The following is a 15,455-nucleotide window of genomic DNA, read 5'->3' as shown; positions in this document are numbered from 1 at the left end:
ACAGAGCTGCTCAGAGCTGCTTCCCTGGAGCCCCCAGGCTCCCCTGGACACAGAGCTGCTCAGAGCTGCTTCCCTGGAGCCCCCAGGCTCCCCTGTGTTGGGAGCTCCAAGACAGGAAGCACCAAATCTTTGTTATTCCTGAATGTGCCAATGGCTGCCCACCCTTGGCATCTGAGTGCTGGGCAAGAGAGATGAGCTGAGGACAGGGCTCTGGCTCCAGCAAGTGGATACAGTGCACGGAGAGCTCCTGGATACAGGGACACTTCTGGGAGAGGAATGGAAAGGAGGATGAACCAAGATGGCCTACAAGAGAGCTGGAGAGGGACTTGGGACAGGACCTGGAGAGACAGGCTGAGGAGGGAATGGCTTCCCACTGCCAGAGGGCAGGGATAGACGGGATTTTGGGAAGAAATTCCTCCCTGTGAGGGTTGGGAGGTTCTGACACAGGGTGCCCAGAGAAGCTGTGGCTGCCCCTGGATCCCTGGCAGTGCCCAAGGCCAGGCTGGACATTGGGGCTGGGAGCAGCCTGGGACAGTGGRAGGTGTCCCTGCCCATGGCAGGGGCYGGGGAAYRAGATGGGCTTYAAGGTCCCTTCYRRCTCAAACCAATGTGGGATTGTGTGATTCTAGGATGAAAGACTGAGATTACAGGGAAAGTGAGGAAAGAGAGGGTAAGAGAAAGAGCTGAGTTTCGCAGGGAAAGAGGGCCAGGATGAATTAAGGGGAATAAGACTTACCCCTCTTCCTCCAATCCAGGATTTTCTCCTATGTCATGGTTTAAGACTGTTGCATCTGATTCTGTGTAGGGTAAAAGAGGTCACAAAAGCAGATAGTTCTGAGGACAGTAAGAAGAAGGACTATTACCAGCTTCCTATTCCACGGGAAAATATTCACTTTCTGCAGACATGGGAGGAGACGCTGCAGTGCTGGGAGAAGGTGCTGCAGGTGAGTGTTACCTGTGGTTGGCCTGGCAGGGGCAGGGGGCAGGAACTCCATGCCAGGCTGGTACACAGGGCTGCAYGTGGCCACTGCCATCCAGTGCCTGCCTCCCCAGCCAGGAACAGCTGCTCCTTTCCACTCGTCTGCTCTGGGAAAGGCATTAGGAATTGTGCCAGGGAGGGTTCCCATGGGGGGACATGGGTGCTCTGAGAGTTGCCCGTGTCTGTGGCAGTTTGCACAAAGAGCTGCAGGACTCGGGAGGGAAATGCCCACATCCTGGGCAGACTCTGTAGGCTCCTCTCAAGCACAGCCAGGCTCTGAGTGCACAGTGTCTTGTTGCAGCCTGGGCAGRTCGTTGGCATGGACATGGAGTGGAAGCCTTCCTTTGGCATGGTGGGGAAGCCTCGTGTCGCCCTCCTGCAGCTTGCACTGAAGGATGAGGTTTTCCTGCTGGACCTGCCACGGCTCCTTGAGCAAACTGAGGCCGAGGGGGAGAGGGAGAAGCTTCCCCRTTTCATCCAGAGGCTCTATTCAGATGCAACCATCACTAAACTAGGTAATAACCCTCTCTTCTCCCCAYCTCAGGGCTTCACACAGCCTATCTTGCCATCTTGTCATTCCTAGATCTCTCGGTGTTGYCATTCCCTAAATCCACTTGCCAGGGAATCAGTTTTTGTACTCCTGGGTGTTCAGGCACTGCCAAGCCAGGAAGCACTGACCAGTGTAACTGGGAATGATAGAAATGCAAGATCAGAGAATCACAGAAAATCCTGAGCTGGAAAGGACTCCCTAGGATCACCCAGTCCAGCTCCTGTCCCTGCACAGACCCCCCAACARCCCCACCCTGTCCATCCCTGGCAGCGCTGTCCAAACGCTCCTGGAGCTCTGGCAGCCTCGGGGCCGGGACCATTCCCTGKGGAGCCTGGGCAGTGCCAGCACCCTCTGGGGAACAACCTTTCCCTCATCTCCAACCTAACCCTCCCCTGAGACAAGTCCATGCCATTATATCTCCCCATTTCAGGTCAGATCCAAGATTCCTGATTTAGCTCACACTCTTGGACTTGGGATTGTCCTAGCATACTAAACCCCGGCTGGCACCCAGCCTTCAGTGATTTGTGGAGTTCTGGTGGGCAGAGCTTTCTGGGTGTGCAATCCCTGTCCCAGAGCTGCTGTGCTTGACACCAGAGCTCTCTGAATTAACATACATGGTTTTTTTGAGGCTTTTATCGGGAGCTGCTAAATCTGGATTTCAAGGGCAAATTCATAAATACCTTTCCCAGATTTTAAGTAAGTTGATCTTAAATCCAGCATTTTTCATCTACCTCCCTTTTCCCTTGATGTGCAGAAGTGTCTCTTRGGAACAGAAGAGACAGGAGCCAGTCTTGTTCCCTGTTTGAACAGTCTTCCCACCAATGTTTGTAAATATTTTGTCAGCATTTTCACGCTGAACTAGAAGAAGCTGCAGCGCATTAACCACGATTTGAGTTTTCCTACCTGTGTGATKTGGGCTTTTTTTTGTCTCCAGGTTATGGGATGTCTGGAGACCTCAGCAGCCTTGCAGTCACATGTTCTGCTCTGAAAGACACAGAGAAGCGAATGCAAAGTGTGGTGGATCTACTTGCAGTGGACAAACAAGTAAGGATAAACACATGGAGATTTGGGAAGTGGTGTCTCCTGCATGAGCTGGTGGATAACTGCCCTGAGTCCGCAGCACTGTCTGTTTGCACCCTGGATTGGCAGGAAGATGGCTGCRTGAGGAAATAGACCATTTCCTCCAGAGGTTTTGAGGTATTGGAATTCCATAAAGGAAGACAGAAGCATTTTGTTTTCATCAACTAAAAAATTAAAACTTAYGATACTGACAGCTTTTTCATAGCCTTTAGAAAAGCTTGAAAAGCTCTTAAAATGGAGACCCACCTGCATTCAGCCAGGATAAGGTTTCTGAGCACAAGTTAYACTTGTAAGTAATTCTTGTAGGAATTCTGCTTCTCCAAGACCATGCAGTAGTGAAGGATGTATAATGGAGTTAACGATTTGTACAGTACTCTGATGTTCCTAGGAGGKCTGCTGGTAGGCTCAGCACAGGAATTTCTGCTCAGCTGAAGCACAGCTGTCCCTGGSTTTGCACACAGGAGCTTTCAGCAGTCTGCAGAAATGTTAAGCACAACCATTGCAATGGGTAACATGTATGGAGTYTTTGAGGCTGTGGGTTGGGGTGAAGCAGATTTTTGGACTGAGATCTTAACCTAGGGAAGTGCTGCAGGGGCTGCCATAGCTGCCAACAGCCTTTGCCTTRGTTTAACCTGACAAAGGGCAGCTGCAGGAAGAGCTGCTGCCCAGGGTGTCACAGGAATGCTTTTTCCCACCGGGACAAGGAGGAGAAAGGTGCTGAGCTGCCACTGCTGGTCCTCTGYGGAGTGGATGCCCAGCAGCCTCCCCCACAGTGAGCATCCTGAAGACCCCTGAGGAGCCTGATCCCAGCCCTGCTCTCYGGTGCAGTGCTGTACAAGAATGCCCTTTTTTTTCCATCCTTGGCTATGAAACAGATTTCTCTCCAGCAAGTGTGTTTGTTAAACAAATCACCCGACGCCGTATTTCTCTCTTGCCATCCCAAGARCAGAGAGAACAGAGTTCAATATTCCAGGCAAGAGATGGATGTGATAGGGCTGTGCCTGGCCCCACCAGCTGGAACAGGAGGTGCTTTGGGAGCTGCTCTCTAACCAGGTGGTTTGTATCTTTTTGTTTCCATCAGCTGCAGTGGAGGAAGGATGGCCGGAAGGTCGATGAACCGTCCCCGGAGCACAGCCATGAGGAGAGAGGGGTCAGGCAGCCGGAGAAAGGACTCAGCCTSCTGGTGCAACATGTGCTGGGCAAGCCTCTGGATAAGACAGAGCAGCTGTCAAACTGGGAGAAACGGCCACTGCGGGAGGAGCAGATCCTCTATGCAGGTCTGGGCCTGGCTTGGGGTGCTGCAGGTGCCCAGGGCAGGCTGTGCTTGGCTGCTCTGTCACCAGCAAAGTCGTTAAGTAGCAGAGGAAGAAAATGGCTTTGCAGATTAGTTCCTGTTCAGAGGAGTCAGCACATGTTTTGTTTGTCCTTTTACRGACATGACTTTAATGGCTGAAGTTTAAACTGTCCAGTGATTCATTATTTCCCTTATGTAGGAATTCCTGTGCTTTGCATATTCTGTCTGATGAAACATCACCTCAGTGGAAACTTGTCTCAGTAACTGAAAGGAGGAAAGTCCACTTCCTTCTGCCTCATTTCACAGCCTTCCTGGGAAACAAATGCTGTGTTCATTTGTCCCAGTGAAGGGCTTGTTAGAGCTGGGTTTGAAATGGGCAGATGTGATATCAGAAACTGCAGCACAAACTCAGGGCTATGGAAGGACCCACCGAGTTTATTGCTGATTACCCCAGAGTCAGAAGTCTGGGTCTAAATCTTTTCCTGGTGTATCAAAGGACAGTCTGCTGATGCAAACCAGCCCTTTGTTAAATTCAACTATCCTTGAAGCTGACACAGTTCCCACAAAAGTTAATCACTAGGACTTGTCAGACTGGCTGGGAGAGTTCTCCCTTGCCGTTGCAGGGAGCAGAAGCACAGAGCAGTGAGTGTGGGCAGGTGATTGCAAACAGCTTGGGCAGTACCTGCTGAGATATCGCATCTCCTGAGGAAGTTCCCTTCCCATCCCATCCAGAGATGTGATAAGGAGCTGTGGGCAGGCTTGGGGACAATGGTGAGGAACAGGGGCTGGCCAGAAGAGCCACAGTGCAGTTTGCATTGGGTTAGAGTGGTGATGGCAGAGCCTGTCACTTGAGGAGCTCCTGCCTTGACCTCTGTGACCGTGGGTTCAGCTGGGATGCTCAGTGAGTCAGTCCTGGAGCTGAGGGTATGACCCGAGAGAGCTGCAACTTCATAGTTGTTCACAGTGGTTTTACAAAGGTGGGGGCTCTTCCTTGCATCAGGAAAGCCTCTGCATTACTTTGGAATGAGACTCACATCAGCTGGGGGCTCATACTGTCTCTCCTGCAGCCTCAGATGCCTACTGCTTGCTGGAGATCTACGAGAGGCTCTGCAAGGACCCCGAGAGCTTCGGGCTGGGTTCAGACCTGACAGAAAGCCTGGTGGGAAAACAGAGCAAAAAGCCCAGAGCAAAGGAGCAGCTGAATAAACAAGAAGCACCATCACCTTCTGCACAGGTTTGTAAACAWCTTCAAAGAGCTGCTTGTTGCTCAAGACCCCTGCGAATCACACGCTGCTGCTCTCGGTCACACCATTAGCTGTGCCTGGCTGTTCTCAGGGCTGTTGCAGCAAACATCCTCCTCACCCCTCCCTTCTGCAACAGTGCTCTCTCCTTGGCCTGCCTGGGTTCACCTTTCCCTGCACTTTGAGGTTCACTTGTCTTTGCACAATGTGGCTGCAGATCTGTGTGCTGAGCCCAGGAAGCYTTGCTGATAGAAATGCTCCTTCCACATTTCCTTGGTGCTATGGGTTTGGATTCTTTGGCCAAGGTTTCAAAACTCTGACTTCTTTACTTTTGGTTTTCACTGAGCTTCCACAGCTTGTTTTCACACTGGGAATATCTCCTTTATTGTGTTTGGAGTAGAAGTCTGCAAAGTTAAAAGCAAAAATRATCCATCAAAAATGCCTTTCTGCTGAAGGCTTGTCTCTGTCTCCTTGCCCACCACCACATTCCATGAGTGGCCTCTCTGAGAAGTTTGTGTTGTGACAGAGCCTTAAAACTCCACCAGAGCTGTGCAACTTGGCTTAAATATCTTGGAATGTGACCTGTCCTTCTCAGTAATAAAGTTTTACATTTCAAATGGAACCATTCGGTGGTTTGTGCACCTTTGTAAACCTTAGCAGAAATCCCATTTTGTTATTTCCTGAGAAGACTCCCTGGGTATAACTGTGGATCCTTCTGAGGAGCCCCAAATGTTGATCTCCTCAAGTCAATGCCTTCTTCCATGGCTCCTGACTGGATCCACCTCAGGTGTGAGTGTACAGCATCCCTTGGCCCTTGGCAGGCAGCAGAACCTGGAGCTGCTCAGGAGCTTCCTAAGCACTGACTTYGTGGGAATGTTATGTGTTACAGCAGAGCTGATGGCTGCTGCAGAGATGAGAAAAGTGAGCACTTCAGGCTTCAATTACCTTGGAAACCCATGGGTCATCTTTGTGTTCTGTGCAGTCAGACTCCTCAACCAAGAGGCAGCTGGTAAAACCTGGACTGGGACGCCAAAAAGTGCAGACTTCTGACTCTGCATCCTGCAGAACTCCAATTTCTCTTTCCCAGTATTTCCTGGTCCACTGTCTRAAGTGGGGCTAATGACTCTGTTCTCCTTTATAAGCTTTTTGCACTCTGCTGGCATGAAACGTGAGAAAAAAGCTAYGTCTGACAGTGCTGGCCACTGGATAAACACTGGCTGAGAGCCCTGTGCTGCTCCTGCACATCTGTTGGATCAGCAGCAGCAGCCAGGGCTGGTGTCTTCCAATTGTCTCAGCTTCAGAGGGGCAGCTCCAYCCCTTGTCACAGAACTCTGGTGTCACAGCTGCATCACATCCACCAGGATCTTGCAAGAGCTGGTGACAGCCCAGCCTTCCCAGGGCACAGCTGGTGGGAGCTGCAGCATCACACCAGTGTTGCTCCTGGAACTGAGCTGGTTCCCATGGTTGGCCCAGGTGGAGATGCCTGGTGTGCCACAGCATTCCCAGCTTTGAGCCAGCTCCTGCAGAGCTGCTGGCCGTGTCCTTCAGGCATCTCAGCTAATTCAAGTTCTGGGAGTCAAAAGCTGGACATTGAAAGTTCCTTAATAACTTCCCTCCTCCATGACTTTAGCTAGTGTACTTCTGGGACCCTCCCAAAGCCAAAGTCCTCTGAGTGCAGAAACTCTCCCAGCATCAGACATTTGAAATAAAACAAACAGAATTCAGGCACTGCCTATTTTTAACCTTCCAAAGATAACAGAGCTGACGTGGTTGCTTTGTCTACCTGTTTCTCCCTCTGTCTGTCGGGAGATCCCCTTCCCAAATCCTAGCTTGCCACATGTTTAATTATTGCAGACAAATTCAGTAGGAGAACAGCAGCCTTGATGATGTTTCTGTGACTTCATGAAGGTGAATGTCTGCAGAGCACTGAAGACCAGGCTGGAAGAAGGGGAGGCTTTTCCAGGGGAAGATTGCAGGTCCCTGGATCGGGTGGCCAGCTGGTCAGGGAGAGAATGGTGAATTCAGAATTACCCCCATCATGTTCTGCCTCCTGCCCATGTGGTCATGGCAATGGGGAAAGGATGGGAAGGACGATCTGGAGGTGCTGCAGAACACAGGGAGATGGTGACACAGCTGGAAAGTGGCAGTTGGATGTGCTGTGGTGGGTGAACACAGGGAGGAAAAGCACAGATGTCCTGGTAATCAGCCTGCTGCTCCTTATGGATCTCTTGCCTTTCTCTAGGAATGCCAAGGACCCAAAACAGAGCCCTCGTGTCCCCGTGCCCCTATCTCCCCCCAGGAGTTCAGCGTGGTCTGTGACAACATGCTGCAGGGCCTGGGCCGCTACCTGCGCTGCCTAGGGGTGGATGTCCGGCTGCTGGACAACCAGGATGACCACAGGAAAGCTGCTGAGGTGAGTTCACAGCTCCCATCTCCATGGGGATGTGATGCTGCTTGCTGGGGAGCTGTGCTCAGGCTCCAGGAGCTGCCCCTTGCGTCCCTTCTCTCATAGCTGTGCTGAGTCCCAGCTCTTTGGGTCACCCCAAGRAGCTCTGGCAGCTGGAATCAGCTGGTCCCTGCTCTGGTGTGTGGYCTTGGTTCTCCATTGCAGGAGAGAGAAGGGGAGCAGAGGGTGCTGTGCTCTGGCTCTTACGTGTGTCACTAGGGCAGTTCGAGTCATGAAAGCACAAGGGGAGTACAAAGATCATTGAATCWCRGAATGGTTTGGCTTGGAAGGGACCTTCATGATCATCTCCAACCCCCAAAGTGTCTTTGGGGAGGCTGTGTGTTTGCAACAAGACAAAAATCAGTGAAAGGAACCCATCATTCACTGGGATTTCTAATGCACTCCAATTTGGGCTTGCCTGCTTTGTGTCGAGGTCAATTGGACAGGACCATAATCCACAGATGGCTGTTCAATAAAGAARGGAGAATGTCCATAATCAATGGCCATGTAAGTCCTGGCCTTGTCAGGTAATTCAAAGGTGATCAGCCACAACTTTCAGTGAAGTATTTGGGAAAGGAAGAAGCTCACGGCGTCCATGAGTATTGCTTTGGGCTCCCATAACAACTSTGACCTTCTGCCTAGCAGACAAGAGACAAATGCTACTTCATTTCAGACACATTTCTGTTGTGCTGGGAGTGCAGATAATGAAATCACAGAATCTCCTGAGCTGGCAAGGACCCACAAGGAACATTGAGAACAGCCCCTGTCCCTGCCCAGACCCCCCAACAGCCCCACCCTGTCCATCCCTGGCAGCGCTGTCCAAACGCTCCTGGAGCTCTGGCAGCCTCGGGGCCGGGACCATTCCCTGGGGAGCCTGGGCAGTGCCAGCACCCTCTGGGGACAGAAGAACCTTTCCCTGATCTCCAGCCTGACCCTGCCCTGACCCAGCTCCAGGCTGTTCCCTCAGGTCCTGTCCGTGGCCACTACAGAGAAGAGATCYGTGTCTGCCCCTCTTCCTCACCATGTACTTGGAACTGCAGTGAGTCTCCCCTCAGTCTCCTTTTCTCCAGGCTGCAYAGMCCCAGTGTCGCCAGCCACTTCTCATATAGCTTCTCCTCCAATCCCTTCACCCTCCCCATGTCCCTCMCTTGGATGCTCTCTAACAGTTTAATATCTTTCTTACATTGTGGTGCCCAAACTGCCCCAGTGGCTCAAGGTGAGGCTGCCCCAGCCCAGAGCAGAGCAGGACAGCCCTGGCCTGGCTGTTGATGCTGGGCTGGATGCTCCCAGGACAGGGATGACCCTCCTGGCTCCAGGGCACTGCTGACTCTTGTCCAACTTGCCATTGACCATTCTGTGGCACTGCTCTCCAGCATCTCATTCCCCAGTCAGTCTGTGCATCCAGGGTTGCCCATCGCAGGTGCAGAATCTGTCATTTTCCCTTGTTGAACTTCATCTGGTTGGTGATTGCCACTTCTCTTAATTTGTCCAAGCCTCCCTGCAGGGCCTCCCTGCCTTCAAGGGAGTCGACAGAGATGTCCAGCCCACACACTGTGTGCTATCAAATGTGCACGGATCACCCAGCCTGGTGTGCAGGATGTTTCCTCTTCAGATGTCTGCTTGGCCTGAGTCCAGGGCAGGCTCTAACTTCTGCAGAAATAATTAATATCTCCTCCCTGCCAAACTTGCACAAGTCATTTAAACAAACTGGTTCCCAGTGCCTCCMCCCAGAGCCCCGTCTCCGCTTCTCGTCCGGATCCCTTATCGTGCTACGGACAGGATGTTTGACATTGCTTTCTCCATGGTGACCGGACAAACATCCTTTCACTATCAAAAGTCCTTGGAGTGTTACTGTATTGCAGAGCCTTTGATCTGGGCTTGGATAATCAAAGATAAAAATAGACTCCTCCCACCCTGTTTTATATCTGGCTGGTCCTGACTGAATCAGAGTTGAACATTGACCACCCTAGGCCCAAGAACTTGKGGATGTTATTGCAAAGGCCAACAGAGGGTTTGGATCCTGGTCACTGAGGGTTGGGTGTTGTCCCAGCCCAGTCTCAAACTCATGTCACCAGGAGCACCTGAGAGTGTACAGCATTAGTGTTTGTTCTTCACTGAAGTCTTCTCATTCAAACGATTTATCAGTCATATTACATGTCTCCTTGTGCCAAGAACTCCTGCAACACCTGGCATTTTCTGCTTATTGTTCTCATTCCTTTTCTTTGTTAAAGTGGCTTCAGGTATTGGTAGGCAGATGGGTCTGCCCCTTCACCATCTTTTATTTGGGATCAAGCTTAAAAGCTTGCAGACTTCCTTGACTGTGTTTGGGCAGTTATGGATTTTATTTTTTTTTTTTGTTTAGCTRGCACATGTGGCAGGAATTGGTTTGGCAACCCCATTCCCTTGGATGTGAAACGGTTGTCCTGTGTTCTGCTTCATGTCATGCTGTTGTTATTGACTAAATGTTTTCTCTTGGACAAGTCATGGTGTGTTTGTCATGGCAGATCTGCAGAGGTGTGAGAGCAGGGCCTCTGGCACCACAATCCACTGGATCCCCCCTGGCTGACCAGATTTGGTGGTAGAGTGGGCAGTGCTGGGTTAATGGTTGGACTCAATGACCTCGGATGTCTTTCGCAGCCTTAAGATTCTGTGATTCTATGGTTCTGTTTATCTGCTGTGAGATGCTACAGCTTGCAATCTGTGACTTAATRGTGCTATTTAATTAGGACCTGACTGGAGAAGTGACTGATTAAAGTTGCCTGTCATAAGGGCAGATACAGAAAATCTTTAAAAMTGGAATAATAGTAGAAATCCATGCYGAGCATGTCTSTGGTTAAATCTGTCCTTGTGTGAAAGGCAGAGTTCCCAGGTGTCCTTACAGAAGCATTTTAGCTGCTGTCCAYGAGCAGCAGCCTCTCAGAAGGGCARTGGGGATGTCCTTTCCAGGCCCTGTCCCTCGCTGGGATGGCTGTGCTATTTTCCCACATTACCTTGCTGTCCTCCCTGTCTGTGGCACAGCAGCTCTGCAGCTCTGGGGTGGGATCAGTTCCAGGTGTGCTGTACAAGCTCGTGGAGCCTGTGCATTGAGTGGAACCCCCCACGTGCTGTTGGCACACATTGCCCACCTCGGGCAGGTCCTTGTGCAGTGCTTTGGGCAGTGGCCCGGACTGGCCCCAGCCTGGCTCCCTCCATGTGGCCTCTCTGCWGCAGGGCTGTGTGCATCCAGCCAGTCCTCCCCAGGGACTCTGACTCCAGCTCAAGGCAATCCATGAGYAAAGCRTGTGGAGACTCCATTCTCTGAGATRCAGCAGGTTCTGTGTGTGCAGGTGCCATTGTTTGGGGATCCACCCTTTGCCTTTGAACTTACTCCCATAATCAACATGTTCTTTCCAATTAATACAAGTTTCTTTACTTCAGTTGTGCCCTGTATCTGTTGTGCTTCTACCCAGATCTYTCATGTCCCAYCCCTGGAAATGTTCCAKGTYGGGTTGAATGGAAGCTTTGAGCAGCCTGACYCAGTTGAAGACCTGACCCTGCTCACTGCAAGAGAGTTGGAAYGAGATGACCTTTAAAAGATCCTTCTAAACCATTCTATGATTCCACCTTGTCTTCTGCAAACTTCTCTTTGCAGAGAATCTCAAACCAATCTTTTGAGTTTTCCATAAAATTGGAAGATGGAAAAGTGGATGTTCCTCTTTTCTCTGCAATTTTGCAGAATTGGGCAGAGCAGTGGGATCCTTCTCATACCAATACTAAAGGATCATCCACCAGCCTGAGTGACCAGATCCTGCAGTGTTGTACCTGAGGAGCAGAGCAAAGTGTTTTAGAAAATGTTGCTGCACTCTTAGGTTTCTAATAGGAGACTCAGTGGAATCTCAAAGTGCTTCAGATGAGTTCTGGGTGGGTTTACTTTATTTTTTAATGGCTTTGCTCTTGGTCTCCAAATTTATCCTCATCTCTAAGAATAATCTGATGCTAAGGCAAATCTGTTATCTTCTGAAGTGTGATAAWAACCAGAAAGCAGGTAAAACTGGCTTCTGGAGGCTGCTATGCCATGGAAGATGCCCTTGAAGGGTTACACCTACYCTCCAAAGCTCCAGCAAGGAGGAGAGAAGGGCTGGGCTGGATGGGTGTCAGGAGCCCAACAGAGCATTGTACACCCAGATCTAAATTGCCCTAAACTGCTTTGGAGCCAGGTGACACAAAGGGGACTTAATCCTGCAGTGAGCAGATCTTCACTTAATGGGGAAAGCTAATCTTGCATCTTGTCTCAGCTTTGACTGGCTTTTTCCATATTTTTGATGTAGATGACATTCTTCACGTCTTTTTTAGTCTGGTGGGGAGCTAAATTCACAGGGGGCAGATGAAGAGCTKTATTGCTTTTAAGATCAAGACTTGGCTTTTGATGTTTGGTCAGCAGGAGGAGAARATCTTTCATTGGAGACCTTGATACAAGTTGGTTTGCATTGAGAAACAAAGCTGGGTGGATGGTTTTGGTGTGACACTTCAGGCAATGTTACAAAATCCTGTGATAACTCGGTGAAATTTATAGTTTTCAGGAATGCTGAAGAGAAGTTTAGGGTTGYAATACAGGCAGGGCTGGACTGAGGGTGCTCAGAGCTGTTAAACTCTTGGTTTACTGCCTGTTTTAAAAGAGCCTGGGATTTCAGTTAGGGGCTCTGGGTTTGGACTGGGTTTTGTAATCYACTTCTCTAGCAGATTCTTGTCTGTGTGCTTTCCCAGCACATAACCTGGGCCAGGCACTTTCTGTGTGCTCCCTTTTGGTCTGAAGTGGGGCCTTGGTGGCTCAGGAGCACTGCAAGGGGGACAAAACTTTTCCTGGATTGCAATTTAGCTCTTCAATGACATGTGGCTTTGCCCAACATGTGTCTTGCACAGACTTGGCAAAATTGAACTTACAAATCCACAGCCTTGTGCTGCTGTTTCTTGGAGCTCCTTTGGCCTTGGCTCAGGACCCTCTAGGATGTCACGAATCATCCTGCTGCTAGTGCTGGCTTGGAAACAAAAGGGCTCTCTGTGCCCTCTCTCCTCAGTCGTGGCCCTTGCAGGTCTGTCTGACAGCAGATCCTGGGGGTTCATTCACTTGTGCAGGATGGAAGTTGGCTGAACAGACTGGCACGTAAAGGGCTAATCAGTAAGAGCAACAGATTAGGGAGTGCTTTCTATCCAGAAGGCCTGAGCCTTTTCCAGAGGAAGTTGATACTATCTTTGTAATAGATTGTGAAACTGAGGCCAGTGCCCTCTCTGCAGCACTTGGGCTGGAGCACAGGTCCCTGACATCCCCGCCAAAATGCTGCCCTGGGTGYTCTTTTCCTCTCGTTTGCATCCCTGACCACACATCCCCCCATGGTCCCAGTGCTGCTTTCCCTTGTTGCTTTTGGAGGAAAAGCAGGAATTGTGCCCTTTTCTCCAGCACATAGCTCCAGTGCTCTCAGTCAGATGTGTGCTATCACATGGCTTTTCTGGCTCTGCGTGCTTCTCGCAGTCATTGTTCCAGAGGCAGAAAAACATGCTGGAAGAGTTATTGCTTTTCTCTTCTTTATTTTAAGTTCTTTGCCTGTCTCTGCAGAGCCATTTAGATAAGGGGATTTATCAAGCTTGAACTAATTAACCCTAGATGCAGAAAGTCAGAATGGAGTGTTCCAGCTGTGAAATCCGTAGACTTACCCAGAAGCAAACATGGGTCTGGAGGAATTTCACATCCCTTTTCTCTTGTCAGCAAATCCCTGTAGTGACCTTTTGCTGTTGTCTCACCAGACTTGCCTCACTAACATGCCTTGAGGGTGCTGTGGTAGCTGCTCAGTAGCAGGACTGCRTGGGGCATCCCTGCTATCCCTTCAAGGGTCTTGTTCCTAGAGGTTTTTTCCTTTGAGAGAGAGAGGGCTGATTTTGAAACAAATCCATTAATTTTAGAAAGATGCTTCAGAGATTGCTGCCAGTTGCTTTCTCAGTGCAGAACTGTCGGCCAAAGGATGACTTCACAACAAAAGGAGGGAAGCAGATACCTGAAAGTTCAGGAAGGGAAAAAAGAAAAACCAGGTTGTTTAGCTGCCTGCATGGGGCCTTCAGAGCCTTCTCCCCCTTGCTTCCCATTGCCATAGGTCCAGTGAGTCTTAAGAGAATGACTACCCAAGACAGAGTTTAAAAGTCTTGGTTGGTTTTTCTGGTGTTCCCTGTCTGTGCTCACTGGTGTCAKCTGTCTGGGAAGCGCAGCAGGGCTCTGATCCTAAATGTGTCTTCCTGCCAAGGGTTGAGAGGGATCCAGAGAAAGCTGCTGAACTCTGAACCAGATGAGAGACCTCCATGACACACATCTGGAGTCAGTGAAAAAACATGAGGGCTTCCAAGAGAATGCAAGCCCGAGAAGAGAAATAACCTCGTGCCTACTTCAAAGCACTGATCTCTTGTCAGCAGGATCAGAGCTGAGCCCTGGTTCACATGGGAATCCTTTGGAATCCTCCTCTTGCTGCAGCCATGAAGCTCTTTCCCTCCTCCAGGAGGGTGAGGGGTGGGAGGGAGGGATGTCCTGCAATCATACACAGGTCAGTCACACTTGCCTCGCTGCAGCTCCAGCCTGAGTGTCTCCTTTTGGCAGCAATCCATTTGCAGTGTCTCTGAGGCCCTGTGAAGCTCAGCTGGGCGGGTGATGAGCCTGCTCATTCAGCACACACCTTCCAYTTGAAGGACCAGACCTCTGACAAAAGTTCAGGACTGCAAGTCAGGAGGTGATAAACTCTCTGCAGCCTAAGAAAGGTGCATAATTCCTGTGTGTTGGGTTGCTGGGACAGTAACACTCTCTTTCTCGAAGGAGAGTTTTTTGTAAATGGTACTTGTAAATGTAAATTTGCAGACATTTCATGTACATTTTTTTTTTCTGGAATTACCTGCTTAGGTTTTTTCTTCCTTTTTAACCTCTGCAGCAGAACTGCTTCCTTCTTTGTGACCCAGACTGGGGAAATAGAAATAGTCTGGGTTAAGGGAAAAAAATAAAAGATTGTTTTTGGATAGGRTTGTTCCAAGGTGGAATGGTTCCTTGGGCCATCTGTGGTGCAGATGCACCAGCAGTTTGTTSCAGCACATGGGAGACAAGGCAGGGATTGGCAGGGAGGGGATGAGGGGTGAGCCTYACCTTGAGCTGCTGTTGCTGTCAGGAGCTCTTGGCCAGGTGTGGACTGACAGTGAGAGAAACACTCAGCATATCCAGTTCACCCTCGCTCTTCTGTGACTGCAGGTAAAGCTTGAACTCACTGTTGCTTCAGCCCCTGCTCATTTGGATTTTTACCCTTTTTTCCAGATTGCCCGACAGGAAGGAAGAGTCATTTTGACTTCTGGACTGCCATATCASACTGTGAGTGTTCCGAGCTGCTGGTTTGTTTCTGGCACTGATCATTGCAGGGTCTGTGGTGTGCAGGGGAGAGAAGAGGAAAAGTCAGATGTGAATGCAACAGCTGGCTTGGCTTTTTCATGTTTTCTGCACTAAAAGCTAYATTAAGGGTCTTCAGAGGTTTGCTGTTCTCAAGCACCAAGGCTCGGGGTGAAATGKTTTTTTAAACTTATTCTCAGTCCTGTATCAGTGGGGAGAGTGACTGCTCTCCATTGGGGGTGGGGGTAGAAGTCAAGCCAAGCAATCCAGAACAGTGTGTTTCTGTCTGGCCTTACTGGCAGATGAAAGGCAGCTCAGTTCTGTGCTTTTAATCCCAGAGATCCTTGCTTGCTAGCTGGCTGGCTCCACATCGAGAGAGTTTTGACACCAAAGGACATTTCTTCAGGCTTGGAAGGGAGAGATTGGAAGGCCTCAAGCGTGGGTCTGGGGGAAGCTTGTGTTGCTATAGATAAACAGAAAA

At 50.0% G+C, this 15,455-nt stretch overlaps 1 protein-coding gene across 1 annotated transcript in view; it reads left to right on the top strand.

Moving 5' to 3' along the window:
* EXD3 (exonuclease 3'-5' domain containing 3) overlaps positions 1 to 15,091 on the top strand; it is a gene marked incomplete at its 5' end in the record, with an annotated part of 69,510 nt that extends 54,419 nt beyond the window's left edge. Inside the window, 7 exons of the mRNA XM_057386138.1 lie at positions 806 to 944; positions 1,281 to 1,494; positions 2,464 to 2,573; positions 3,691 to 3,886; positions 4,971 to 5,137; positions 7,387 to 7,557; positions 14,906 to 15,091. Of these exons, the coding sequence (XP_057242121.1) occupies positions 806 to 944; positions 1,281 to 1,494; positions 2,464 to 2,573; positions 3,691 to 3,886; positions 4,971 to 5,137; positions 7,387 to 7,557; positions 14,906 to 15,091 (1,183 nt within the window). The remainder of the gene's footprint in view (positions 1 to 805; positions 945 to 1,280; positions 1,495 to 2,463; positions 2,574 to 3,690; positions 3,887 to 4,970; positions 5,138 to 7,386; positions 7,558 to 14,905) is intronic.
* Positions 15,092 to 15,455: the final 364 nt, after the last annotated feature.

The sequence above is a fragment of the Malurus melanocephalus genome, unplaced genomic scaffold, assembly GCF_030028575.1.
Source record: "Malurus melanocephalus ecotype Western Australia unplaced genomic scaffold, MMel_1.1 scaffold_921, whole genome shotgun sequence".
Classification (NCBI taxonomy): domain Eukaryota; kingdom Metazoa; phylum Chordata; class Aves; order Passeriformes; family Maluridae; genus Malurus; species Malurus melanocephalus.
The sequence above is the reverse complement of the archived record's forward strand: the minus strand, read 5'-3'. Positions and strand labels throughout refer to the sequence as shown.